The sequence below is a fragment of the Leucoraja erinacea genome, chromosome 2 (genome assembly GCF_028641065.1).
Source record: "Leucoraja erinacea ecotype New England chromosome 2, Leri_hhj_1, whole genome shotgun sequence".
In the NCBI taxonomy this organism is placed as follows: Eukaryota; Metazoa; Chordata; class Chondrichthyes; order Rajiformes; family Rajidae; genus Leucoraja; species Leucoraja erinaceus.
The window spans coordinates 97,920,609-97,948,529 of record NC_073378.1 but is presented as its reverse complement, the minus strand read 5'-3'; the positions used below and the strand labels follow the sequence as shown (position 1 = coordinate 97,948,529).

At 43.6% G+C, this 27,921-nt stretch overlaps 1 protein-coding gene across 1 annotated transcript in view; it reads right to left on the bottom strand.

The window, feature by feature from the left end:
• Window positions 1-27,681, bottom strand: part of agmo (alkylglycerol monooxygenase) — a 280,222-nt gene extending 252,541 nt beyond the window's left edge. Inside the window, exon 1 of the mRNA XM_055661881.1 lies at window positions 27,307-27,681. Coding sequence (XP_055517856.1) covers window positions 27,307-27,429 — 123 coding nt within the window. The 5' untranslated portion in view covers window positions 27,430-27,681. The remainder of the gene's footprint in view (window positions 1-27,306) is intronic.
• Between the last annotated feature and the right edge of the window lie 240 nt (window positions 27,682-27,921).

Sequence of the window (27,921 nt, the reverse complement as noted above, 5' to 3'; positions counted from 1 at the left end):
ACTTTGGGATCCATATTGAGGTTGTTATTGTGTCATCATGAAGTGAAATGGAGACTAGCCACAGACATTTCCATTAAAACTATGAATTCATTCAAAAATATGCAGTGTGCAATGCTTATTTCAAAAATAGTGGAGCCAAATCAGTTGCTTTTCGTTCAAAATCTCATCCAAAGGACAGCATCTCTGACTGCACCTGAACCTTAATGCAGTCATATGTTCACCGAGATTACATTTCATCTTTTGCCTGGATTACGATTCAACTTTTCTAAAGTGTAGTTTCAATGCATGATCTTTTTACAGAAAGCGTATGTAACATCGTATGTAAAAAGAGGCATAGATAGGGTAGACATTCAGAACCTTTTTCCCAGGATGGAAAATTCATAAGGTCATAAGGAATAGGAGTAGAATTAGGCCATTCGGCCCATCAAGATAGACACAAATGCTGGAGTAACTCTGCACGAGGGTCATGCTAGATCTCTGGAGAAAATGAATAGCCTCTACATGGCTGATCTATCTCTCCCTAACCCTATTCTCCTGCCTTCTCCTCATAACCTCTGACACATGTACTAGTCAAGAAACTATCTATCTCTGCCTTATAAAAATCCACTGACTTGGCCTCCACGGCTTTCTGTAGCAAAGAATTCCACAAATTCCCTACCCGCTGATTAAAAATCCAATACTAGAGGGCATGACTTAAAGCAGGCATGTGCCGTGAGTAATTAGTCAGGATAGGCAGTCAGTATCTTTGGTCAGTCGGCGTATAAAAATCTTGAAAAACGCCCATACATAGATTGTTCTTTCCCCGGTGAGTTGTCAGTCGGCTTTTTGTTTAAATCTTGAAAACCACGCATGCGCAGATTGTCCTCTCGACTTTTATAAAGTAATTTGTCTTCTAAGGTATTTAAAAACATATAGCTCAAAGAAATTTACTTACCACATTATTGGTACACAAAATCCAATCTTCTCTCTTTGTTGGAAGCAAAAATACCCATAACTTTTTCATAGAAATTAGCAGTGGGATTTTGCCCCATCTGAGTAAATCTTTCCTTTTCGATATAAATTAAAGCAAGTGATGAAAGCTGAAAATGAAATTGTTCTCAACAGAAACTGTTGAAACAGGAATTGTTAAAATTAATTGTAGCAGCTTCACAGCTTCAGGGAACGTTTGTTCCAGTCCATGTTGAATATAAAAACAAGTAGATCTTTAAATAATTTATCCCAAAATATTTGTGCATTATAAATTCCAGCTAGATCCGCTTTCAGTCTTATGACATCAAAGAAGTTACTGTAATTTCTTTCTAAACTTTCTATTGCCTCCTGATCAATTTGACAAGCACGTTTTTGAAACTCGTTTCCATCAACTAAGGAAATTAATTGTAAATGTTTTAAGTCGCTGTATCTTGCTTCCATATGCTTCAATATATCAACCAATATCAGATCAAATATTCGTGCTCTCTCTTTAATTGGACGTTTTGAACGAGATTTTGACTCAGTCAGGTCATTTTCTTTGCAATATTCTTCAAACCTTTCATGAATGTCATCAAAATATTGCCACCGATCGTCAGGCGAATGTATTGTTTCATTGATTCTTTCAATGCAATAAGAAATATCTATCATTTTAGTTTGCAAAATGTTGTAGAGAGTGTCAGTTTTAATGACAATTTCATTATAAACCATGAGAAGAAAGTATGTAGAATCTTTCGTTAGCCAAGCATAAAACCCATTGCTCCTCACCGAAGTTTCAGGATCCCACAATAAAGGATTGCTGTTAATACTGTCAAAGTTTTTGCTTTGAGTTTGAAGTCCATCTGGTTGGTGCGGCCTTTGGAATGCGTCTCTGCACTATTTTATCAAGAAATTGTGTTTGTTTTGTAGAATGACTAAAAAATGAGGCAAGAGCATCAATGGTCTTGAAAAGGCCTGTACATTCAGGTATGAATTTAGTTGACTGAGCAGAGCAAGATTCAACTTATGAGCATAGCAGTGGGTAAATAAAGCTAATGGTGTCTTTTCTCTTACTTTAGCTTGAACACCATTCCTCATAAGATTGCTTCGAGAAACTATTAAGATGCCATTACCATTGCTCCATCGTATGTCTGTGCTGCAAGTTTCTCAGCATAAGTATATTTGACTAAGTTATTGAATATGCATACTGTTACACTAGTAGCAGTTCTGTCCTTAAGTTTGTCAAAGCCTATGAATGCTTCTTTAATTTCAGAGTCCAATATATACTGTAATACTGTAGAGCACTGAGCTGTATTTGAAATATCAGTGGATTCATCCACTTCTATGGCAATGAATGGGGCTTTTGCAATCTCTTCTTTAATATTATTTTCAACAAGTGCCTACTGCTTCAATCAAGTCATTTGTATCTTGTTAGAAATGCCAGAACAAATGGTTGAATTTTGTAAATGGTGCCAATTTTTCATCAAATTTTGCTGTATATTTCAGTAACTCAATATAGTTTCCAAGATTTAGCGATTCTTTGTTTTCATTATCACCGTGATAAGCAAGTTCTTGTCTGATCAAAAAGCAAGTAGCGCGTATTAACTTTTTTAGTATCTCTCTGTTCTCCTTAACTTTTCAATTGTGAATATTGATGCAGTTGTTTCTCCTTATTTATGAGCAAGTCGATCCACGTAGACCCAAATGTCTTCAATGCTATTTGGCTTTCATAATGTGCAGCAGATCTCTCGTGCTTGTTTGAAGCATTAGGCAAATTATTTAAATCACTGGATCCATCTGCTACTCACACAGTTCCACGAGATACAGAAAATAACAGGCACGGGTAACAAAACAGTCTATTTGTAGAAATACAACTGCATAGCCACTCTTTCCTGTTGTATCAAGCTGTAAATGTTCTAATTTTACTTCGGAGTCACGTGAGTGACTTCGTGAAGAAGCCCGCTCAGGGCGCAGGTGCGGCATTACGCCAGCAAGTGCAACAGCGGCGGCAGCTGGAGTCAGGCTCTCCAGCTGCACATTTAAAAGCGCACTTTCAGGTAAGTGAAGGGTGCGTTGGGAACGGAGCGAGTAGGAGTTGGTTTTTGTTTCAGGAAAACATGTCCCAACGCAAGAGACTCGCGACCAGAGCTGCCCGAGCTTTAACTCCGCCAGAGGAGTCTATTCCAGCGGGGCAGCAGCCAGCGGCACTACCGCTGGAACAGCGGTTTGAGATTCCTCAGACCGAGCCGGGCCCAGTCACGCCAGAGCCTACACGGCAGGCTGGGAAAGCCACCTGTAAAACTAACCGGCCGGTCGATTCCGATTCGTCGGAGGAGGACATGTCCACCCCCAAGCTGGGGAGAGACAGCCGCTTAAGCAGCATCATGCAGCTGCTGGAGGGGATGGTCTACCGGGAGCAGCAGCGCTCTCGGTCAGACAGGACAGGCGCCCCCTCCATGGTGCTGAGTCCGGCACCCCCCTTTGCGACCTCGGACCAGGACTGGGAGGTCAGCATCGGTGACCAGGAGCAGGCTGGTCTGAATATGGGGCAGGCGGAAGGTACCGACAAAGAACAGGGTGTGCAGGAAGAGCTGCTAGGGGTAGTAACACGATTCGTTGCTACCCCACGGGTTGGAGCACCACTGCAACCTAGAATGGCTGCAAGTATCAATCATCTATCAAATAAGCCATTGCAGGAAAAGGTGCTCGCCCAAGTGCTGGACGAGCACATCGCCCCGGATAACTGTGAAGCCCTGAAGGTCAAGAGCCTCAACCCTCAGATATGGGGTAACGTGGGTGGACCTATCCGCACTCAGGAGGTCAAACTCCAGCAGGTACTTCGCCTCCTGACGGCGGCGATAACAGCATACGCACGGGGAGTCGAGACCACAGAAATGACAGCTCATCAACAGGATGTCTTGGCGCTCATGTGCACCACGCAATATGAGCTGAACAATCTCAGGAGAGATAACATTAGGCCGGCACTGAATCCTAAATTTGCAGGATTGTGTAAGGCTCCCACTGTAGAGACCGACTCATTTCTTTTTGGAAAAGATTTGAATAAACAACTGAAAGAAATGGAGGAGGCTTCGAAAACCTTTAGCCTCATGAGGGCAACACCGCCAGCACCTGTACCGAAGCTTTTTATAACACCAAGGCGGCAGCACACCGCTGCATCCACCAGTCGGCATCATCCATATGCGACTGGTCAAAGCTTGGGGCCGCACTATCCCCAGAAACCTTTTTTAGGTCAGGGCCTGCAGCGGACCCCCTGGAAAATGCGCCTCCCCCCAACATCGCCAGCTCGTCAACAGATCACTAAAATATTGAAGCCAGCCATGGCAATGTTAAGGAAACAAAACCATATAGTCATGGCATATTTGGACGACATCCTCATAGTTGGGAAAACTATGGAATTGGCTGTAGCAGCAGTATCAGCTACAAAACAGCTCCTAGAAACTCTAGGGTTTGTCTTACATCCAGATAAATCCAAGTTAAATCCATCCACAATTATGGACTACTTGGGGTTCACAATTAACTCAGTCCAAATGACGATTACCATGCCAAGGGAAAAAATGATTGCATTAACACAATCATGTGAAAACTTAAAAGTAAAGAGAAAGCCAACTATTCGACAAGTGGCTGCAGTAATTGGGAAAATGGTAGCAGCTTTTCCAGCTATCCAATTTGGACCTTTGCACTATCAAAATTTGCAAAGAGCAAAGATAATAGCATTAAAATGGCACAGAGGTCATTATGATCGGATTATGACTATACCCCCTGAAGCAAAAGCAGAGCTACAGTGGTGGATTCAATATATTTGGCATGGTTATAGTCCTATAGTTATCACTAATCCTACGTTAGTAATCCAAACCGATGCTAGTGCTCAAGGCTGGGGAGCAACTAACTCCATATCCAGCACAGGTGGTAGATGGACTAACTCAGAATCCTCATTACTATCTACACTGGGCATTAACACTTTGGAAATGTTGGGCGCCTTTTATGGTTTGAAAGCATATGCGTCTGATATGCGTCACTTGCATGTTAGATTAGAAATAGATAATACAACGGTGGTGGCTTATATTAACCATATGGGCAGCATCAAATCTTTATCATGCGACAAATTGGTTAATATGATTTGGCAATGGTGTGTCGAAAGACATATTTGGCTTTCAGCTACCTATCTACCAGGTAAGCTAAACATAGTGGCGGACACCAGGTCACGGAAATTCAATGATAACATCGAATGGATGTTAAATCCTAAAACATTTGCTAAAATTGTAAAGCAATATGGGAAGCCAGATATAGATTTATTTGCATCAAGACTGAATCACCAACTACCAGTCTATGTCGCGTGGGAACCAGATCCGGAGGCAGCAGCGGTAGACGCTTTTACGTTAGATTGGGGAAAGTTTGTGTGTTTTATGCTTTTCCCCCCTTCTGCCTCATTAGTCGGGTACTTCGAAAAATCCAGACGGATTCAGCGTCTGGAGTTTTGGTAGTGCCCGACTGGCCTACACAGCCATGGTTCCCAATTCTCCAGGACATGGTGGTGGAAGCACCTATGGTATTCCCCAGTCATCCAGGGTTACTGACTCACCCAGTATCAGGCATCAGCCACCCATGCCACAAAGATATGAATCTCCTGGGTTGCAGATTTTAAACCGACCTTACCTGGATCTGGGGCTATCGGAACAAACCATCGCCACCATGTCAGCATCCCTACGGATATCCACGAAGAGGCAGTACCTAACCTGCATCAAAAAATGGGAAACGTACTGCCAGAAAACCGGGATTGCTTATAAAACGGCCACAGTAGCGGATGTTCTGGAATTCCTGGCAGACTTACATCATCGTGAAGATTTGAGCTACAGTGCCATCAACACGGCACGTAGTGCTCTTTCAAATTACCTCAAACCTGCGGGACATCAGGCCATGGGAGCCCATCCGCTGGTGGTAAAACTGATGAGGGGCATATTTAACAGCAAGCCCCCCACCCCGAGATATACAAAAATCTGGGATGTCAGTGTTGTACTAACATACCTTCGGGACAGACCACCAGCCAGATCTCTCAGCTTAGAGCAGTTGACTTTAAAAACACTCATGCTCATGGCGCTAGTATCTGCACAGAGGGTCCAGTCCTTACATAAACTTCGTCTGGACAACATGGACACTACATCGGATCAGATCACATTCACTATTCAAGGTCTGATAAAACAGTCCAGGCCAGGAACATCAAACACGCTAGTGGCATTCCGGGCATACCCACTAGAGCCACGATTGTGTGTGGTGACCCACATAAATATTTACATAGACACTACCCATAACATCAGAGGAAGTGAGAGAGCCTTATGGGTCAGCCACAGGAAACCACATGGCAGGGTAACAAGTCAAACCATTTCAAGGTGGTTAAAACAGGTTTTGGAAGCTGCTGGAATTAACATTAATCTGTTTAAATCTCATTCCACCAGGGCAGCATCCACATCATCGGCGGCCAGAATGGATGTGCCTGTGGACTTAATCCTCAAGAAAGCAGGATGGTCACGGGAAGCCACATTCCGGACATTTTATAATAAACCGTTGGTGGAACCTGATATATTTGCAGTCAGCATTTTAGAAACTGCAAATGTTTAATTTAAAGCCCGGGGGAGCTATTTTTTCTTTTGTTATTGTTAATAAATACCGTTTTGTTTTCAAAACAGATTCATTGGTTGATTACAATAACACTTCCTTCCTCAAGAGCTTTCGGTAGTGAGTGTATAAACTGTTACACGGTTTGAAATCACAGAGCTTTGAAATCTTCACGAAGTCACTCACGTGACTCCGAAGTAAAATAGTAAGATTAAACGAGAACTTACCAGTTTGAAGTTTGATCTGTATTTTATGAGGAGTTACGATGAGGGATTACGTGCCCTCCGCTCCCACCCTCATTACATGGATCAAACCGATAAATTGATGTCTCTTTGTTCTTTACTATGTTACTTCAAATACGTGTCTGTCTGTGATTCCACACCGCTGCTTGGAAGCATGCCGCACCTGCGCCCTGAGCGGGCTTCTTCACGTAATCCCTCATCGTAACTCCTCATAAAATACAGATCAAACTTCAAACTGGTAAGTTCTCGTTTAATCTTACTATTATTTTAGTTTCTTTCCGCTGTTGAAGTTCTTTAAGTTCTGTCATTGGTCTGCCATTTTTAATTATTTTGATCTTTTCCTCATAAGATTGCTTTGAGAAACTCTTAAGATAATCACCATCCATCTTTGAAAAACCCGCCAGGAAACCTGCGCTGCGCACACGCAGTAGGCTGCTGCGCAGCACATGCACGCAGTCCACGGTGTAAACGCAGAATTTCAGCTGCCTTTATAGACCGTTGCCACTGATGGCTCGAAGCAGCGTCGACGGCACGTGAGTAGCACACACTTCCGTGTGTTAAATGTACTGCGGATGAAAGGCACGAGAGAATTATGCCTAACGAATCGATCGATCTCTTAAGCATAATTCTCCTGTGCCTTTACTATTTATATTTAATAATTACCATTTTATCATTTTATTCAGGGTAGGCACTGCCTACCTTGCCTAACCTGATGACTTGTGCCTGACTTAAAGGTAGGAGAGGCAAAGTTTAAGGACATGTGTAGGACAAGTTTTTTTTACACTGTGGGTGGTGAGTGCCTGGCATGAGACGCTCGGAGTAGTGATTGAGGCAGATACAACAATGGCATTTAAGAGGCCTTTGGATAGGCATATGGATATGCAGGGAATGGAGAGATATGGACTATGTGCAGGCGGATAAGAGTTGGTCTTGGCATCAGACATTGTGGGCAGAAGGGCCTGTTCTTGTGCTGTACTGTTTCACGTTCTATAGTCCAAGAGTGATAGTGATCTTTTGAAAATGCATAAAGTCTAACTACTAATTCAACTGAACTATTGCTATAAATCCATAATATTAATGAAGTGTTGCTGATAAATGAATGAATATAAATTCATAAGGATGGCTGTATATCAAGCTTTAGGAAGATAAATCACCATGTATATCTCTATTTGCAACAGTGGCAGAGCCCAGTTAGTAGTTTGCCAATGGCAAGGTTGAAGTATTTTCAATCATCCTAAGCCAGCAATGCAAATTCATGAACCATTTTTGGCTTTCTCTCGAGGTTCCCACCATCACATCAGCCAGTCTTCAGTCGATTAGATACAGTTAATGCAATATAAACAAATAGTCCCAAGCACTGGATATAGGAAAGGTTATAGGATCAGACAACATCGCAGCTGTGGGACTGAAGGCTTGCACTGGAGAGCTTACTCCTCTTGCCAAGTTGTTCTATTACAAAATATGGACACAAAATGCTGGAGTAACTCAACGGGTCAGGCAGCATCTCTGGAGAACTGATTTAATACAATACTGGCATGGGTACAACAAAGTGTCCCACAAGGACGCGTTCTATGTCCCCTATTGCCAAATTTAGCTCTAACTCCACCTACAAGTTTGCAGATGGCACAACTGTGGTGGACAAATCACGACCAATGATGAGATGGAATACTAAAAGGAAAAAGAGAATTCAGTGACTGGTTTCAGGACAATATCCTCAACGTCAGCAAGACGAAGGAGCTAATTCTTGACGTCAGGAAGGATGGTGGAGTAAATGCCCCAATCAGCATCAATGGTGCTGAAGTGGAAATGGTTGAGAACTTTGAATTCCTTGGCAATAATATTACCAATGATCCGTTGTGGACCTCTCACGTTGATGCGACAGCCAAAATGCCACAGCAGCGCCTCTACTTCCACAGCAATCTGAGGAAATTAGGCACATACCATATGAAGCATACTCTCAGGTTGCATCACAGCTTGGTTTGGGAACAGCTCTGCCCAAGACAGTAAAAAAAAGAGCATTGTAGATGTAGCTCAGTCCTTCACACAGGCCAAACATCACACCATTGACTCCTTCTACACTTCATGCTACATTGGAAAAGCAGCCAACATGATCAAAGATAGACACAAATGCTGCAGTAACTCTGTGCAAGGCTCTCTGGAGAAAATGAATAGTTGACGTTTTGGGTTGGAACCCTTTCTTCTGACCCACTGAGTTACTCCAACATTTTGTGCATTTCTTCAGTATAAACCAGCATCTGCAGTTCCCTCCTCAACATAATCAAAGACATGTCCCATCCTGGTCATTCCCCCTCTTCCTGCTGCTCTGGGCAGTAGATATAGATGCCCGAGTGCATGCAGCACCAAACTCACAAACAGCTTCTTGTCCGCTGTTATCAGGTTTCTGAACGGTCCTTCCATAAGCACAGGTACTGTCTGATTCACTTCTACCCCATTAGGGATATTGGACGTTTCTGTGGAACTGATGCGCTACAATGCTGAGAACAATATTCTGCACTTTGTATCTTCACCTTCACTCTATCCATTGTACTGGAGTTGATTGTATTAAGGTATGGTATATCTGGTCAGTTTGGAAGGCATGCAGAACAAAGCTTTTCATTGGTACTTTGATACACATAACAATAATAAACCTAAAAATAAATTTTTTGGGAGGAATATGTGCCATGTTTATTCCAAACAGCATGACCAGAGACAGTAAGCAGCACTTGTCATTGGCTCGACATCAGTAGATAAAAGCACAGTGCAGTTGTGCTTCAATCAGATTTGTGGCGATTTTGAGAAATGGTGCAGATAATTAATAAAACATAGTAAAACATACTCCATAATGGTTAATAATTCATGACAATTGCTTTCCATTGGACAGTATAAGTGACAATATAAGTGAATGGTTGTATAACAGCCATATTCATTACCAGTAATAACAAAATATTAAACTGCGTTGTGTATCGTTATCAGCTGCATATCCATAAAGTTCATGAAGAGCAGCTTAACTTTAGTCCAGCTAATTTCTTGCCCCATCAGTCTATTCTCAATCACCAGTAAAGTGATTGCATGATTAAGCAAGTTGGAGCGCCCACTCTGCAACGTTCCATCACACTTCAAAAGAAGCGGACTAGAGGAAGCAGCTGATTGGGAGTAACCCCAGGTTTGTATTTCTGCTTTCTGTTCGTACTTTTAGTTAAGGGTACAGCGAGTTAAGGGTGCAGTACTTTACAGTAAAGGTACAGTTTAAAGGATTAAGATCTTTATAGTGGGAGTGAGTTGATTTAATTTGGGGGTAAGCCATGTCAGTTGAGATCGGCCCCGTGGATTGCTCATCCTGCAACCTGCATCCTGCTCATTGCTCATCCTGCAACATGTGGGAGATCAGGGATATTGTCGGTGTCCCTGGTGACTACGTGTGCAGGAAGTGTGTCCAGCTGCAGCTCCTGGCAGACCGCATTGAATGGTTGGAGCTGCGGTTGGATTCATACTGGAGCATCCACGATGCTGAGAAAGTCGTGAGTAGCACGTACAGCGAGTTGGTCACACCGCAGGTAAAAGTTCAGCAGACAAAATGGGAACGGGTGGCCAATAGCCAGCGTAGCAGTAGGTAGGTAGAGCAGGAGTCCCCTGCGGTCATCTCCCTCCTAAACTGATATACCATTTTGGATACTGTTGGGGGAGATGGCTCACCAGGGGAAGGCAGCAGCAGCCAAGTTCATGGCACCGTGGGTGGCTCTGCAGCACAGGAGGAGAGGAAAAAGAGTGGAAGGCCTATAGTAATAGGGGATTCAATTGTCAGGGGAATAGATAGGTGTTTCTGCAGCCGCAAACGAGACTCCAGGATGGTATGTTGCCTCCCTGGTGCAAGGGTCAGGGATGTCACTGAATGGCTGCAGAACATTCTGGAGGGGGAGGGTGAACAGCCAGTTGTCGTGGTGCACATTGGCACCAACAATAGAGGTAAAAAAAAAGGGATGAGGTCTGACAAGGTGAATTTAGGGAGCTAGGAGATAAACTTAAAAGTAGGGCCTCAAAGGTAATAATCTCTGGATTACTACCAGTGACACCTGCTAGTCAGAGTAGAAATAGGAAGATATATCAGATGAATACGTTGCTTGAAAAATGGTGCAAGGGGGAGGGATTCAAATTTCTAGGGCATTGGAACCAGTTCTGGAGGAGGTGGGACCAGTACAAACAGGACAGTCTGCACCTGGGCTGGAATGGAAACAATGTCCTTGGGGGAGTGTTTGCTAGTGCTGTCGGGGAGGATTTAAACTAATGTGGCAGGGGGATGGGAGCATGAGCAGAGAGACAGAGGGATGTAAAATTAGGGTAGAAGCAATAGGTAGCAAGGAGAAAAGTAAAAGTGCCAGGCAGACAAATCCAGGGCAAAAATCAAAAAGGGCCACTTTTCAACATCATTGTATAAGGGGTAAGAGTGTTGTAAAAACAAGCCTGAAGGCTTTGTGTCTCAATGCAAGGCGCATTCGTAATAAGGTGGACGAGTTGAATGTGCAGATAGTTATTAATGAATATAATATAGTTGGGATCACGGAGACATGGCTCCAGGGTGACCAAGGCTGGGAGCTGAACATCCAGGGATATTCAATATTCAGAAGGGATAGACAGAAAGGAAAAGGAGGTGGGGTAGCGTTGCTGGTTAGAGAGGAGATTAACGCAATAGAAAGGAAGGACATTAGCTTGGAGGATGTGGAATCGATATGGGTAGAGCTGCGAAACACTAAGGGGCAGAAAACGCTGGTGGGAGTTGTGTACAGGCCACCTAACAGTAGTAGTGGAGTTGGGGATTGCATCAAACATGAAATTAGAAATGCGTGCCACAAAGGTAATACAGTTATAATGGGTGACTTCAATCTACATATAGATTGGGTGAATCAAATTGGCAGGGGTTCTGAGGAAGAGGATTTCTTGGAATGTATAACCATATAACCATATAACAATTACAGCACGGAAACAGGCCATCTCGGCCCTACAAGATAGATGCGAGATAGTTTTCTAAACTAACATGTAGAGGAACCAACGAGAGAGCAGGCTATTTTAGACTGGGTATTGAGTAATGAAGAAGGGTTAGTTCGCAATCTTGTTGTGCGTGGCCCCTTGGGCAAGAGTGACCATAATATGGTTGAGTTCTTCATTAGGATGGACATACATAGGTAATTCAGAAATAAGGGTTCTGAACTTAAAGAAAGATAACTTTGAGGGTATGAGACGTGAATTGGCCAAGATAGACTGGCAATTGATTCTTAAAGGGTTGACGGTGGATATGCAATGGAAGGCATTTAAAGACCGCATGGATGAACTACAACAATTGTTCATCCCAGTTTGGCAAAAGAATAAATCAGGGAAGGTAGTGCACAAGGGAAATCAGGGATAGTATCAAAAAAAGATGAAGCATACAAATTAGCCTGAAAAAGCAGCCTACCAGAGGACTGGGAGAAATTCAGTCCAGCAGAGGAGGACAAAGGGCTTAATTAGGAAAGGGAAAATAGATTATGAAAGAAAACTGGCAGGGAACATAAAAATTGACTGCAAAAGCTTTTATAGATATGTGAAGAGAAAAAGATTAGTTAAAACAAATGTAGGTCCCTTGCAGTCAGAAACAGGTGAATTAATCATGGGGAATAAGGACATGGCAGACCAATTGAATAACTACTTTGGTTCTGTCTTCACTAAGGAAGACATAAATAATCTGCCGGAAATAGCAGAGGACCGGGGGTCAAATGAGATGGAGGAACTGAGTGAAATCCAGGTTAACCGGGAAGTGGTGTTAGGAAAATTGAATGGATTAAAGGCCGATAAATCCCCAGGGCCAGATAGGCTGCATCCCAGAGTGCTAAAGGAAGTAGCCCCAGAAATAGTGGATGCATTAGTGATAATCTTTCAAAACTCTTTAGATTCTGGAGTAGTCCCTGAGGATTGGAGGGTAGCTAATGTAACCCCACTTTTAAAAAGGGAGGGAGAGAGAAAACGGGGAATTACAGACCAGTTAGTCTAACATCGGTAGTGGGGAAAATGCTAGAGTCAGTTATTAAAGATGGGATAGCAGCACATTTGGAAAGTGGTGAAATCATTGGACAAAGTCAGCATGGATTTACGAACGGTAAATCATGTCTGACGAATCTTATAGAATTGTTCGAGGATGTAACGAGTAGAGTGGATAAGGGAGAACCAGTGGATGTGTTATATCTGGACTTTCAGAAGGCTTTTGACAAGGTCCCATATAAGAGATTAGTATGCAAAATAAAGCACTGGGGGTTCAGTATTGATGTGGATAGAGAACTGGCTGGCAGACAGGAAGCAAAGAGTAGGAGTAAACGGGTCCTTTTCAGAATGGCAGGCAGTGACTAGTGGGGTACCGCAAGGCTCAGTGCTGGGACCCCAGCTATTTACAATATATACTAGACCAAGTGCAGACCGGTGGAGATGGGGGCACCAGGGAAGGCAGGGATGGAGCTGGCACCGGCAGAGGAATAGCAGGAGTAGCATTCGCGGAGCATGAGGGAAGACCGGCGGACTGGTCCGGGTAAGGACGAGGAGGTGCCGGTTTATTAACCGGGAGGAGGTGTTGGTGGGTTCGCCAATAGTTGCTGTTGTCAATACTGACCAAGTGCGGTGGACCCCAGAATGACTCCGAAGCGGTCGTAACCTCGGAGTGACCGTAAGCGGACAACCTGTCCCTAGTTGAGTAGTTGCAGCGGAGAGCTGGTTTTATCGTAGTATCGTAGTATTTTCTTTGTATGTCGCGGCGGTGTTGGATCACTGACGGTGCACAAACTTGTGGTTCTAGTAGTTGCTTGGCCATAGGCAGAGTGGAGCAGGTTCGCCGTGATACGAGCTGTTCGGCTACAGATCCCAGGAGAGGGTCGCTGACGATGTTCCGAAGGTTGAGTAAGTCGAGATAAACATCAGAGCCAGACCTGTGTGAGCGTTCCATTAGTTATTTTACACTTTTTACTGTGCGCTCAGCCAGACCGTTGGACTGCAGGTACTCGGGGCTGCTGGTGATGTTGTGAAAGTCCCAGTTTTTCACGAAATTCCTGAAGGGCTGACTGGAGAATTGAGTTCCATTGGCTGAGAGTAGCTTTAGGGGGGCTTCATGGACAGAGAAATGGCGAGTTAGTTTCTGAATGACCATGGCTAAGGTTAGGCTACTGAGCAGATCAATTTTGAGCCATCCTGAGTAGGAATCGACTAGAATCAGGTATTGTTTGCTGTGCCACTCAAAGATGTCAGCTGCTACTGTTGACCAGGTTAAGTCCGGTGTGGGGTGCGGGAAAAGTGGTAGTTGGTTCCAGGTCAGACTATTGCAGATCGGGCAGGCAGCAACTTTCTTGAGAATGTAGTCAGCCACGTCAGGCCAGAAAAGCATACATTTTGCATGTTGGAGGGTTATTTCTGCAGCAGGATGGCCCCCATGGACAATATCAAAGTACTTCCTGTGAAGAGACATCGGGATGACTGCCATTACTTTTCATTATCATGCCATCTTGAATAACCAGTTCGTCGTGGACAGGGTAAAATGGGCAGACAGCTTGCGGCAGGTGGTGCTGTTTGTCTGGCCAGCCGCAGCGGATGATAGTGGCCAGCGATTGTAGCGTTTCGTCTGCAGCTGGTTGTGGCACTAGGATGTTTAAGCCCGCGGATGGAAGGCAAGAGTCCATCATAACCGTGTGCCCCTCGTGCTCATCATCAGACAGGAGTTTTTCGCAGGTTGGGCGAGGTGCCCATGAGAGGGTGTCAGCTAAGTGCATGTCCTTACCGCGTTTGTAGGTTAGTCTGATGTCATATCTCTGTAGTTCCATCATCATGCGTTGTAAGCGCGCTGGTGCCGTGTGGATCGGTTTACTGAGGATACTGACCAGCAGTTGGTGATCGGTTTCGACCGTGATCGGGTTGCCAAAGATAAAGTCCTTGAATTTCTTGCAGGCAAAATCTACTGCGAGTAGTTCCTTCTCGATTTGATCGTAGCGCTGTTCAGCGTTGGGCATAGTACGGGAGGCACAGGGAACCGGTCTGGGACCCTTCCCGTCATCTTGTAGGCAAGCGGCACCCAGTCCATATTGGGAGGCATCACAGGTGAGGGTGATGGGTAATTTGGCATCAAAGTGGGCGAGGGTTGGGGCGCAAGACATTAGTTGTTTGAATGTTTCAAATGCCTTATGCTGGCAGTGGTTTTAGACGGGTCTGACCCGAGTCCATTGTTGGTGAACACGTGGCCCACATTTCGTCAACCCAAAACCTGCACTGGAGTGGGTTGAATTTGAGATTTACCTCCCTGACATGATCCAGGACCTGCGTCAGGCTTGAGTCATGTTCATGTGCATTACGCCTGGCGATCAGCATGTGGTCCACGATTATGTCGCATGGGTAGCCAGTAAAGAGTTGTTCCATAGTACGTTGAAAAACTTAGCTGGCTGAATTGATGCCAAATGGCATTCGTAACAATCGGATGGCGTCGCGAATGTGGTTAATATGGAGGATGTGTGGTCTAACGGTATTTGCCAAAACGTGTTCTTTGCATCTAGGACAAAGAAGACTGTGGATTTACCCAAGTTGGCTGCGACCTCGTCCACCGTCTGCATCGGGTGGTGTGGTCGTTTGATGGCAGTGTTTAAATCTTTGGGGTTGATGCAGATCCTTATTTTGGACTGCTGCGACCATGGTGGAGACCCAGGAGGAGGGGTTATTGGCAAGGGCCCAGTGTTTCCATTCTGTCTAGTACAGCTTTGACGCGATCCTTCATTGCGTGTGGGATTCAGTGAGGAGAACGAATGACAGATATGATGACGTCTTTGTCGGTTGCAATGCTGTACATCTCGCTCTGGTATCTATCTTTGCAGCAACTCTGGTATTGTTGATACTAAGCATTGTCATGGGATCACTGTTTGCAGAGATTGTTGTGACTGGGCCCTGTTGGCATATGTGCGGCAGCACCGGATAAAGTGGCCTTTCTTTTCACAATAGTGACAAGTTTTGCCATAAGTGAGGCATTGCTCGCGAAATTTCGGATGCAAGCCACCACAATTACCACAGTTATGGACCAGAGGATCGATTACCCTCCCTGGGGCTGTAGGCGGTTGTCGAGGGGTTGTTAATGTTTGTCGCGGGGACCTATAGAAGGCATGGACATCGTAGGCAGAGCGTGGTCCCGGTCCCAGGGTTTTGGTATGAGTGTCAGTGTATTCTGCTACCCGACAGGCACGCTCAACCTTATCTAGTGAAAGCTCCTCATCCCGGAGTAATTCATTTCTCACCTTGTCATTCAGGATGCCATATACGAGTCTGCCGCGGATGAGTACGTTGCGGTCTTGGAAGTGGCAATTGGCCGCAATGCTCTTTTGGGCGCCAATGTAGGATTCGACCGTCTCGCCCTCTTGTTGGCTACGGGGGGAAAAAACCTGTGGTGCTCCATGATAACGTTAGTGCGAAGTTGGCACAGGTATCTGAACGTTTGGAGAAGGCAGGCGGAGTCTCTGATGGACTCTGCCGGGGTCACAACATGAGTTACCACATCGGTATGTTCTGGGGCATAGTAGAAATCCTGTGACTGCAGGGCAGCCTCTGTGCCCGCTACATCGTGGAGAATTGGTGTGTGGGGAGCAACTCCAGGGTGGGCAGCATCTATGAAAATTCCGGATTCCACTTCGAAGATGCGCCAACGTTCCGCAAGTTCACTGTCGAACACCAAAGGATCTAGTTTACGGAAAGAACCTGCCATGGCTCAATGTTAAAAAAATAAACTAAAATAAATTCAGGCAAAAGAGTTGGAGACGTGTCTCAAGACCCTGACACCATGTTTACGAATGATCCACAGCAACACACATAGTGAAGATCAATCTTTATTCCACAGGCAAACAGGAACATTCAAACAGCCAGCCATTCTCATCAAGCTCCGCTGGCTTGTGAGAGAGAGAAAGAGAGAGCAAGCTGGCTGACCTTGCTAGTGTAAAGCTGTGTAGTACCATAATACCATGTAAAAGGTGGCATGCACATATGTGTAGTGGAGATTATAAATGGCATGAATTAATGGCATCTCAACTGCTGGAATTATACCTTGTACAAAGGAAGATAGTTGTGGTTGTTGGACCTTAATTATTCCAGCATTAAGATTTCACCGTGAGAGTTCTACACAATAATACAAAAGTCTTCAGAATTAATGACCATTCTTTCATCATAAGATCAGACGTGGGAATGGTTGCTGATCATCATGCAAAGTTCAGTGCTATTCCGTGCCAATGTAACAGTCCATGCAGAAAGGTTGAGACAACATTCTTGCATAGATTGAAAAGCAACAAATAATGCTCACATTGCATAGGTACCAACAATGTTCGATATTGAATGGCCAACCACAATGGTGGACCTGCTGCCTTACAGCATCAGAGACCCAGGTTTGATCGTGACTACGGGTGCTGTTTGTTTGGAGCTTGCCCGTTCTCCTTATAATCGAATGGGTGCTGTGGTTTAATCCCACACTACAAAGACATGCAGGATTGGAGTTTAATTGGCTTCGGTAAAATTGTAAATGGTCCTTAGTTTGTGGGATAGTGTTAGTGTTAGTGTTAGGCAGGAAACATGTTCCCGATGTTGGGGGAGTCCAGAACCAGGGGCCACAGTTTAAGAATAAGGGGTAGGGCATTTAGAATGGAGACGAGGAACAACCTTTTCTCCCAGAGAGTTGTTAATCTGTGGAATTCTCTGCCTCAGAATGCAGTGGAGGCTAATTTTCTGGATCCTTTCAAGAGAGAGTTAGATAGAGCTCTTAATGATAGCGTAGTCAAGGGATATGGGGAGAAGGCAGGAACGGGGTACTGATTGTGGATGATCACAGTGAATGGCGGTGCTGGCTCGAAGGGCTGAATGGCCTACTCCTGCACCTATTGTCTATTGTACAGGGCAAGGGTGATCACAGGTACACTTGGACTCTCAGCGGGCTGAATGGACCGTTATATCTTTATCTCTAAAGTCTAAAGTAATTGCTCCTCAATAATAGTTGTTAATTAATATACTCATTTTATCAATTTTCTTATTGTGCATTGAAAAAAAAATATTCCAACAAGATTTACATGATTGACAGCTTCCAACATTAAATCAATCTTACTTTACTTCATGTACTCCCATTCTGTTACAAAGTTTCCTCAAAGAGTCCAGTCAAGAGAATACCGATAATGGGACAATGAAATTCTCACTTGTAGCAACGTAACATGCTTATAAATGCAGAAGAGCATCTACCAAAGCAAACCTTCTACTCCCAGCTTAAAGAAGGCAAACGGATAAGAGGAAGACAAAAGAAGAGATTCAAAGACGTCTTAAAAGCCAGCATGAAGAAATGTGTAATCGACATCGACAATTGGGAAACCAATGCCAAGGACAGGAAACTCTGGCAGACCATCATCCAAGAAGGAACAGCGACCTTCGAAACCATGAGATGTGCAGAATTAGAAGCAAAGAGAAGAAAATGGAAATAGAGGCAGCAACAACCAAAGCCCGATCTGCCATCTGGAATTACTGTCCTGAATGTCTAAGAACTTTCAAAGCCAGGATTGGACTCATAAAGCCACCTTAGAGTCCATAAAAACAACAGAACATAGACCATCATCCTCGACTTTGAGGGATAGCAACAACGATAAATGCAATAAGCATTGAAAAATCGATTCATTCAATATATTAAAAACCATTCCACCAGCTAATCTGGCCATTCTGCTCAGGAGACCATCCCCTCAAGAAGCATTAATTCCTTGTCCCCGCCGTGCCTGCAGGATGTTGTGCTCCGTGTGCCAGTGGTCAAAGATATTGTTCTACAAGAGCTTTTCCATGAAGGAAAGGTGGTGTGGTAATGTCCAGGTAACTGGCGCATTGCACAACAGCAATGTCAGGCTCATCCTTCACAACCTCGGGGACAGGTAGAATCTCAGCAGGTAATGACACTTAGTGCCCACATACTTGGGCTTTATGCCCAGACTGATGCAGCCGATGCAGCCACACCTAAGTTGGCCATTCAGATCAGGGCGATGTAGGGTACGTTTTTAACCTGTGAACCACAATCCATCGTACACACTCATTCTTTAATCCCCAAATGAACTTAAACCCTGGAGAAAAAAAAACCAGGTGATATAGATTGAAGAGGTACAGTGCTCTCCATAATGTTTGGCACAAAGACCCATTATTTACAGAGTGCCCCCATTTAAGGGCACCATTATGCTTAGGACACAACAATGCAATGCAAAAGAAAGTAGTTATATTTAGTATTTTGTTGCATATCCTTTGCATGCAATTACTACTTGAAGCTGTGATTCATGGACATCATCAGTTGCTGGGTGGCTTCTCACGTGATGCTCTGCCAGGCCTGTATTGCAGCCATCTTTAGCTCATGCTTCTTTTGGGGGGTAGTCCCCTTCAGTTTTCTCTGCAGCATATAAAAGTCATGCTCAATTGGGTTCAGATCGGGTGATTGACTTGATCACTCAAGAATTTACACTTTTTTGCTTTGAAAAACTTCTTTGTTGCTTAAGCAGTATGTTTGAGATCATTGTCTTGCTGTAGAATGAACCGCCGGCCAATGAGTTTAGAGGCATTTGAACTTGAGCAGATAGGATGTGTCTATACACTTCAGAATTCATTATGCTACTACCATCAGCAGTTGTATCATCAATGAAGATATGTTAGCCAGCACCTTCAGTAGCCACATGTGCCCAGGCCATAACACCTCCACAACTGTATTTCACAGATGAGGTGGTATGCTTTAGATCTTGGGCAGTTCCTTCTCTCCTCCATATTTCACCCTTGCCATCACTCTGGTGTAAGTTCATCTTTGTCTCATCTGTCCACAAGACCTTTTTATAGAACTGTGGTTGCTCTTTTAAATACTTCTTGACAAACTGTAACCTGGCCATCCTATTTTCGTGGCTAACCAGTGGTTTGCATCTTGCAATGTAGCCTCTGCATTTCAGTTCATAAAGTCTTCTGCGGACAGTGGTCATTGACAAATCCACACCTGACTCCTAAGAGTGTTTCTGATCTGTCTGACAGGTGTTTGGGGATTTTTCTTTATTATAGAGAGAATTATTCTGTCATCAGCTGTGGACGTCTTCCTTGGCCTGCCAGTCCCTTTGCGATTAGTAAGTTCACCAGTGCTCTCTTTCTTCTTAATGATGTTCCAAACAGTTGATTTTGGTAAACCTAAGGTTTGGCTGATTTCTCTAACAGTTTTATTCTTGTTTCTCAGTCTCATAATGGCTTATTTGACTTTTATTGGCACAACTTTGGTCCTCATGTTGATAAACAGCAATGAAACTTTCCAGATGTGATGGATAGACTGGAGGAAAGACGAGGTGCTGAGAGCACGCTTATACCTGCATTAAGGAGGTATTTAAACACACCTGAGCAATTATAAACACCTGTGAACCCATGTGTCCCAAACATTATGGTGCCCTGAAATGAGGGGGAATATGTATAAACACAGCTGTAATTTCTACATGGTGAAACCAAAATGTATAAACATTGCCTTTATTAAAATCTGACAATGTGTACTTTAACCACATGGGATTTTTTTTCTATTACAAATTTCAAATTGTGGAGTACAGAGACAAATAAATAAATGATGGGTCTGTCTCAAACAGTATGGAGGGCACTGTATGTGACATAACTGTTAATAAATTATATCTGATTCCAATAGTAAGCAACCTTTGAACTGCTTTCATTTCAGAATTCAAGTTCCAAGTAAATACAAGACGGTAACAGTACATTGATTGGGACAAAGTCAATTAAACTGCATCAAACTGTCATTATACAATTGAGGAATGCTTGCTCATTTGGTAATACTAATATTGAGCCACACTGCCAGTTGACTCAGATTCTTTTAATAAATAAATATTAGTGGAATAGGAAATCTTTCAACTCTTCAAAGAACATCATGAACATTGTGAATATGTTGCGCAAAACATATTTAAAGTCATTTAATATTGTTACTGATAATGAGCAATACACGATTACTCATTTACTCAGATTCTCAAATGTTAAGTGAATCATTAATTAAGGATGGAATGATTTTACTCTGTTCATTCAATTATTTTCAAAATGCCAGGAATCTATCCAATGCACAACCAATTTTGAATCTTCTAAAACAAGTATAATGGCTTGCTAATGATACGTGTCTGTTATTCCCTGCAATCAAGCTGTCAGGAATATGCAGAGAATGTACATTCTTCACAGTATGAGGTTTATTTAAAGTGTCTTTTAAATTTAATAAAAATGAAGACATGTGAATGATCGTTCAATTACACAATCATCACTTGGGCTGATTTCAGGGAAGGCCCAAGCTGTTACATAATGTAATGAAGCATTAAAGGTCATTTGACAGAACAACATGTTTTTGAACTTTCCACAGTAGGTCAAAAGCAAGCTCTTACACAATAATATCTTTCCGAATTGATATATCTCTCTCTCTTTCTCTCTCTCGCTCTCTCTCTCGCTCTCTCTCTCTCCTCAAACTCCCTTCCCTGTGGAATGAAGAATGGAATGAAATTGTGGAGCTTCATAGGTGTAAATGTACAAATCAAATAAATAGTTGATCTTGAAGCAGTTTTACATTTAGCCTCAGGAGAGATAAAGAAAACATCAAATTACTAAAGAATGATGTATTATTTAACAATAGCATCAATCGACACCTATGATCATTACGATAATTTTCACAATAAAATTTAGCTTCACCTCATGCCAATAATCTTCAGTGAACACAGTTGTATGACTGGTATGTTTCCACTCTGGTTCTGAGGGTTCAGAGGGAGCTGATTAAGCCAATGTGGAGCCATGGTCTGATACCTAGATGGAGCAGGAGGTGTCCGATATTGGAGGAGGGAGATGGGAATCGAGGAAAGGGGGTTGCATTGGTGTTGGTGGGGGGGGGAGGGGGGGGGTTGGGGTTAAAGGAAGGAAGGAAGGAGTTCGCCATTCAAACAATGTGACCTACCCAAATAATTCAACGGAGTGTAATCTGGGACTCAATGCTGCAGATATCGGCCAAGAAAATGAGATTGGTTAATTTCCCATCAAACGAATTTGGATTATTTACAGAAACTATTGATGGTATGTTTCCAGTGCCTTGAGGTGCCTATTGTAGATATTCCCAATAGAAACATAGAAACATAGAAAATAGGTGCAGGAGTAGGCCATTCGGCCCTTCGAGCCTGCACCGCCATTCAATATGATCATGGCTGATCATCCAACTCAGTATCCTGTACCTGCCTTCTCTCCATACCCCCTGATCCCTTTAGCCACAAGGGCCACATCTAACTTCCTCTAAAATATAGCCAATGAACTGGCCTCAACTACCTTCTGTGGCAGAGAATTCCAGAAATTCACCACTCTCTGCGGGAAAAATGTTTTTCTCATCTCGTTCCTAAAAGATTTTCCCCTTATCCTTAAACTGTGACCCCTTGTTCTGGACTTCACCAACATCGGGAACAATCTTCCTGCATCTAGTCTGTCCAACCCCTTAAGAATTTTGTAAGTTTCTATAAGATCCCCCTCAATCTTCTAAATTCTAGCGAGTACAAACTGAGTCTATACACGGGAGTGCAAGGATCATCATTTCCATATACATCAACAGTTTGTGTCAAATTTAAGAAATAGATCTTTAGACATCTTTAACTCAATCGAATAAAAGTTGCACTGGCTCCTTGGAAACAGTGATGAATGCCTTCAATATTTACCTTAACTGAGTGGTTGCAACTGAACTTTTCATGTCAAGGGTAATATTGCATAGAGGGGTCAGGTTAATATAATAATTTTGACTTGTGGGTTGAACGTAAAACAGTACAGCACAAGAACAGGCCCTCAGGCCCACAATGTCAATGCCAAACATCATGCCAAGACCCATTCTTATCTACCTGCACATAATCTACATCCCTGCATATTCATGTGCCTATCCAAACATCTGTTAAATGCCACTATCATATCTGCCTCAATCACCACCCCAGCAGCTCAATCCAGGCTCTCACCACCCTCTGTCTGAGATCCCACAGACATAATGGTTTGCATCCCAGGATCCTTAAAGAAACGATTAAGCAACAGTGGATGCAATGGTTGCGATCATCTAAAATTCCTTAAATTCTGGAGACAGACCAATTGGATGGATTAATGGCAATATAGTACCATTTTAAAAAAGGCTGAGAGACAGAAAGAAGTAGACATGCTGTTTAGTCTACCATCTACTGTCGGAAAAATGGTGGAATCATTTATCCAAGCAAAATATTTAGAAATTCATAATGAGATCAAGCAGATTTAGAATGACGTTGTAAATAGGAATTCAGATCCAACAAATTTATACAAGTTTTTGTGAAAATACCAACCAGATGCTTGCAGAACTAATATATGTGATATATTTTGATTTTCAAAATGCACTCAACAAGATGCTACACACACACAGTTACTTCGCAGGCTAGCCCCTCATGATGTTGGAGGGAATATTTTTGCGCAAATAACGGACTGGCTAAAACGCAGGAAGCAGTGAATAGGAATAAGAGGATCATTTTCAAGTTGGCAACTTGTAACCAGTGGGGTACCCCAGTGCTAAGATGCAGATATTTTAAATATGTATTCATAATTTAAAGGAAGGAAGCAGTTGTACTGCAGCCAAATTTGCAGAGAATACTAAAATAGGCAAGCTGATATTAAAATGCATGATGTGTGGAAGATGCGCACAATTTGTAAATAAACACTCTGTGTTTAATTGAGTGGGCAAAAAAGTTGGCAGATGCAGTACAATGTGGGAAAATGTAATGTTGCTCACATTTGAAGGAAGATTGATAAAGCCATAATTTAAACAAAGAAAGCTGTATCATGGAGTGATTTGGGAGCCTTCACACATGAAGCACAAAAAGCCAGAGTCAAGATGCAGTGGGTATTGAGGAAAGCAAATGTTTTCTGACTTTTATTCCAAGAGACTTGAAGTATAACAATAGGGAAGTCCTACCGCATCTGTACAAGGCTCTAAAGAAACCACAGATATCATTTTGTTTCCCTTATATAAGGAAAGATGTATTAGCTTGAAGACAATGCAAAGAAAGTTCACCAAGGTGATCCGAGAGTGAGGCAAGGAAGAATTTCTCCTCTCAAGCAGTTCCGAGACTTTGGAATCTCTTTGCCCCAAAATGTTTCCTTAAATATTTCCAATATTTTGTTGTGGGGGGGTGGGGGCGGCCTGCGGCGTCACACACACACTAACCATCCCCCCCCCCCCCCCCCCCATACTCACACACACTAACCATCCCCCCCCCCCCCCCCCCATACTCGCATACTAACCGCCTCCCTTGATATTATATTAATATTATTCATTGACTCCCTTTACCCCATCCCCGCCCTATCCACTGACGCATAGTGTGAGTGTGTGTGTGTGTGTGGTCTCAGTGACTGAGCTGCCAGCCCAAGAATACATTCAGCCCACAATGTCCATACTAGCCCTCTGGAAACCAGTCCCTTCAGCCAACAACGCTCCAGAAAGCCCCCCCCCCCCCCCCCCCCCCCCCCCCCCACCCCCCCCCCCCCCCACCCTCCCGTGCAACGCTGGGACCCAACGGATCCCATTTAGTCTGTTAGGTTAGACAAGAACACCTCTTCAACCATCACCCTGAACACCGGCGTTCCACAGGGCTGTGTGCTGAGCCTCCTCCTCTACTCCCTCTTCACCTACGACTGCACATCTGTACATGGTACTAACACCATCATCAAGTATGCAGATGATACAACGGTGATTGGCCTCATCAGCAACAACGATGAGTCGGCCTATAGGGAGGAGGTCCAGCTCCTAGCAGCATGGTGCGCTGACAACAACCTGGCCCTTAACTCCAAGAAGACCAAGGAGCTCATTGTAGACTTCAGGAAGTCTAGGGGCGGCACGCACACCCCCATCCACATCAACGGGACGGAGGTGGAACGCGTTTCCAGCTTCAGGTTCCTGGGGGTCAACATCTCCGATGACCTCTCTTGGACCCACAATACCTCAACTCTGGTCAAGAAGGCTCACCAGCGTCTCTTATTCTAGAGGAGACTAAAGAAGGTCCATCTGTCTCCTCAGATCCTGGTGAACTTCTACTGCTGCACCATCGAGAGCATCCTTACCAACTGCAGCACAGTATGGTATGGCAACTGCTCTGTCTCCGACCGGAAGGCACTGCAGAGGGTGGTGAAAATTGCCCAACGCATCACCGGTTCCTCACTCCCCTCCATTGAGTCTGTCCAAAGCAAGCGTTGTCTGCGAAGGATGCTCAGCATCGTCAAGGACTGCGCTCACCCCAACCACAGACTGTTTACCCTCCTACCATCCGGGAGGCGCTACAGGTCTCTCCGTTGCCGGACCAGCTTCTTCCCTGCGGCTGTTACACTACTCAACACTGTACCTCGGTGATTACCAATCACCCCCCCCCCCGGACACTCCTCCCACAAGGAAAAATAAATAAATAAATAATTGCACTACTATGACTGTATGCACGTAAATATATTTATTTATTGCTCATTTTCTATGTCGCTCTTCTAGGAAGATGCTATCTGCATTTTGTTGTCTCTGTACTGTATACTGCACAATGACAATAAAGTTTGAATCTGAATCTTAGTCTAGTGTGCAATTAAAATCAAACATGCAACTTTAATTAAGGGCTTCATGAGGCTTAAATTGCACCCACTTATTGCATTTTTATGTGTATATACATGTGCATGGAAAGAGTATGGTTACGGGTAATGCTTTCCAAAATCTGTAAATCTAACAACATTTCATGAGCTTGATATTTCTAACTGGTTTATAACTGCTTCAAGGCATAATTACTGACACATAATAATCCTTCTTCCCATTACAAACATGTAAAAAAAACATTTAAACCACCTTCTTGCTCTTTCTCGATTTAAATGTGTTTTGAGGGGAAAGGCTAAGTGTTATTGCAAGCTAAAATTATGTTGTAAAAAGAATGAAGTTACAATCATGAATCAATGGATGCACAGGCCTCTCATTTAACTTCTACAGTCAAGGTAAGCACATTATTCTCATTCTGTAGTCATTCCAATGACCAGAATCTCATCAGTGTGTCGAGACATTTCCCATCTTTGAGTTGATAAACTAAAACAGTGTGCACATGCAGAAGCAACTAGCGATACCTGGTATTGTAACACATTGTTGCTCTCCCATCCCTGCAGCTCCACTGTTACTCTAGGCATTATATATATGGATATCATCAAGGCATTTGACATGGTAGACTGCCCTGGAAAATTAGATTGCATGGGATCCAAGGAGAGCCAGTCAACTGGATAGAAAATTGGCCTCGTAGAAGGTAGAGGATGGTGGTGGAAGGTTGTTTTCGGACTGAAAGCCTGCAACTAGTGTTGTTCCTCAAGGTTTGGTGCAGGGCCCATTGCTGTTTGTCATCTCTATCAATTATTTCGATGTACAAGGCATTATTAGTAAGTTGGCAGATGACACTAAATTGGGTGGTACTGTAGATATTGAAAATGGTCGTCAAAAATTGCAGCAGGATCTTGATTGGTTGGGCAGGTGAGCTGATGAACGGTTAATGGAGTTTAATATGGATGTGCGAAGTGCTGCATTTTGGTATGTCTAACCAGGGCAGGTCCTCCCAACGAGTTCCACAGTCTAGTTATTCCTACGGAATTCTAAGAGTTCAGCAGTGTTAGTAGGATGTATAAATGGATACCAAGTTACAAATCCAATTTCCTTTTTATTCAGACAACAAAGATTGAAAGTCTCTCAGGACAAAACAAACATGGGAATGAGAAGTTGAAGTTTGTACTAACAGTATTGCGACACTGTTAACTAACTGTAAGTGGTTGAGAGGTAAAACAACAACATTTGAAGGATGTATGGGCAGGCACATGGATAAGGGACGATTTAGAGGGATATTGGTCAACATCAACAAATGGGACTAGCAGGTACTAACACAACGTTTAAAAGAAAATTGGACAAGTACATGGATAGGATAAGTTTAGGGGATATGGGTCAAACAGTTAGGTGGGACTAGTGTAGATGGGGCATGTTGGTCAATATGGGCAAGTTGTGTCGGAAGGGCCTGTTTCCATGCGTCATAAATTAAATAAATCCTCATTTCACTTAAACCTATTTATGAACACAATATCGGATGAAAGTACATGGGATATTATTAGGAGCGGTCCATATCCTGCTTACCACCACTATCCATCTGTAAATGGTACCCTAACGGGAATTGTAAAGTGGCAGATGTGAGTAGGAATTCTTTCTCATAAAATGTGTAACTGTTGTGATCTTTAGTGAAACTCAGTGGGTTGCCCCCTGCGTTTGTGTAACATGTGTCCACTTCCTCATTTAACTTCTGGTGCAGTTACGCTGGGCTGTTGCAGTCCCGGAAGTATTGTTGGTGAAACCTGCTCGGAAGGAGTTTTGGATGTAAAGCAGGGCAGAAAGGCAATGCACGGCCCCGTTTGTGCTCACCTGCTGCACGTAGTCCGGCACCTCCTCCAGCTCGCTGCAGCTGGACTCGCTGGGGCTCAGCGCGTAGAACAGGAGCCGGACTCCCTGCGAAAGCGACAGGTTGGATTGCAGGGGTCGCACCATTACCAGTCTTGGCAGGAAAGGTAGAGAATCACGGACTTGCACAGCGATCAGGAAGGACTGTCTTCCACCGCACCGGGAAGTCACAAACAATTCCTATCGACAGGAGTCGCCGAACTGGGAAGCGAGGCCAGAAGGCGGGCCAGGGAATAGTGTCCAATCGAGGGCGGGAGGCTGGATGGAACATCCCGTGCCCTTTGCCTCAGATGAGCAAGAGAGCAAAGGCGGGTTGCACATAGTATTAGCAAGGGTGCACTATTGAAAATGTTTTCTATTTATTTTAAAAGTAGCATCATGCTATTTTTCTTGCAAATCTCAAACTAAACAGAAAATGCTTGGAATTGTCAGCAAACGACGTGTCCTGTTTCAGGTCGTTAACTCCAAAGATCCTATAGCGATCTTTGCTTAACTCTGTTCCTCTCTCCACCGATGATCTTTGCTCTCCACTGAAGCTGCCCAACCTGTGGAACACTCTGATATTTTAAGTGAATAAAG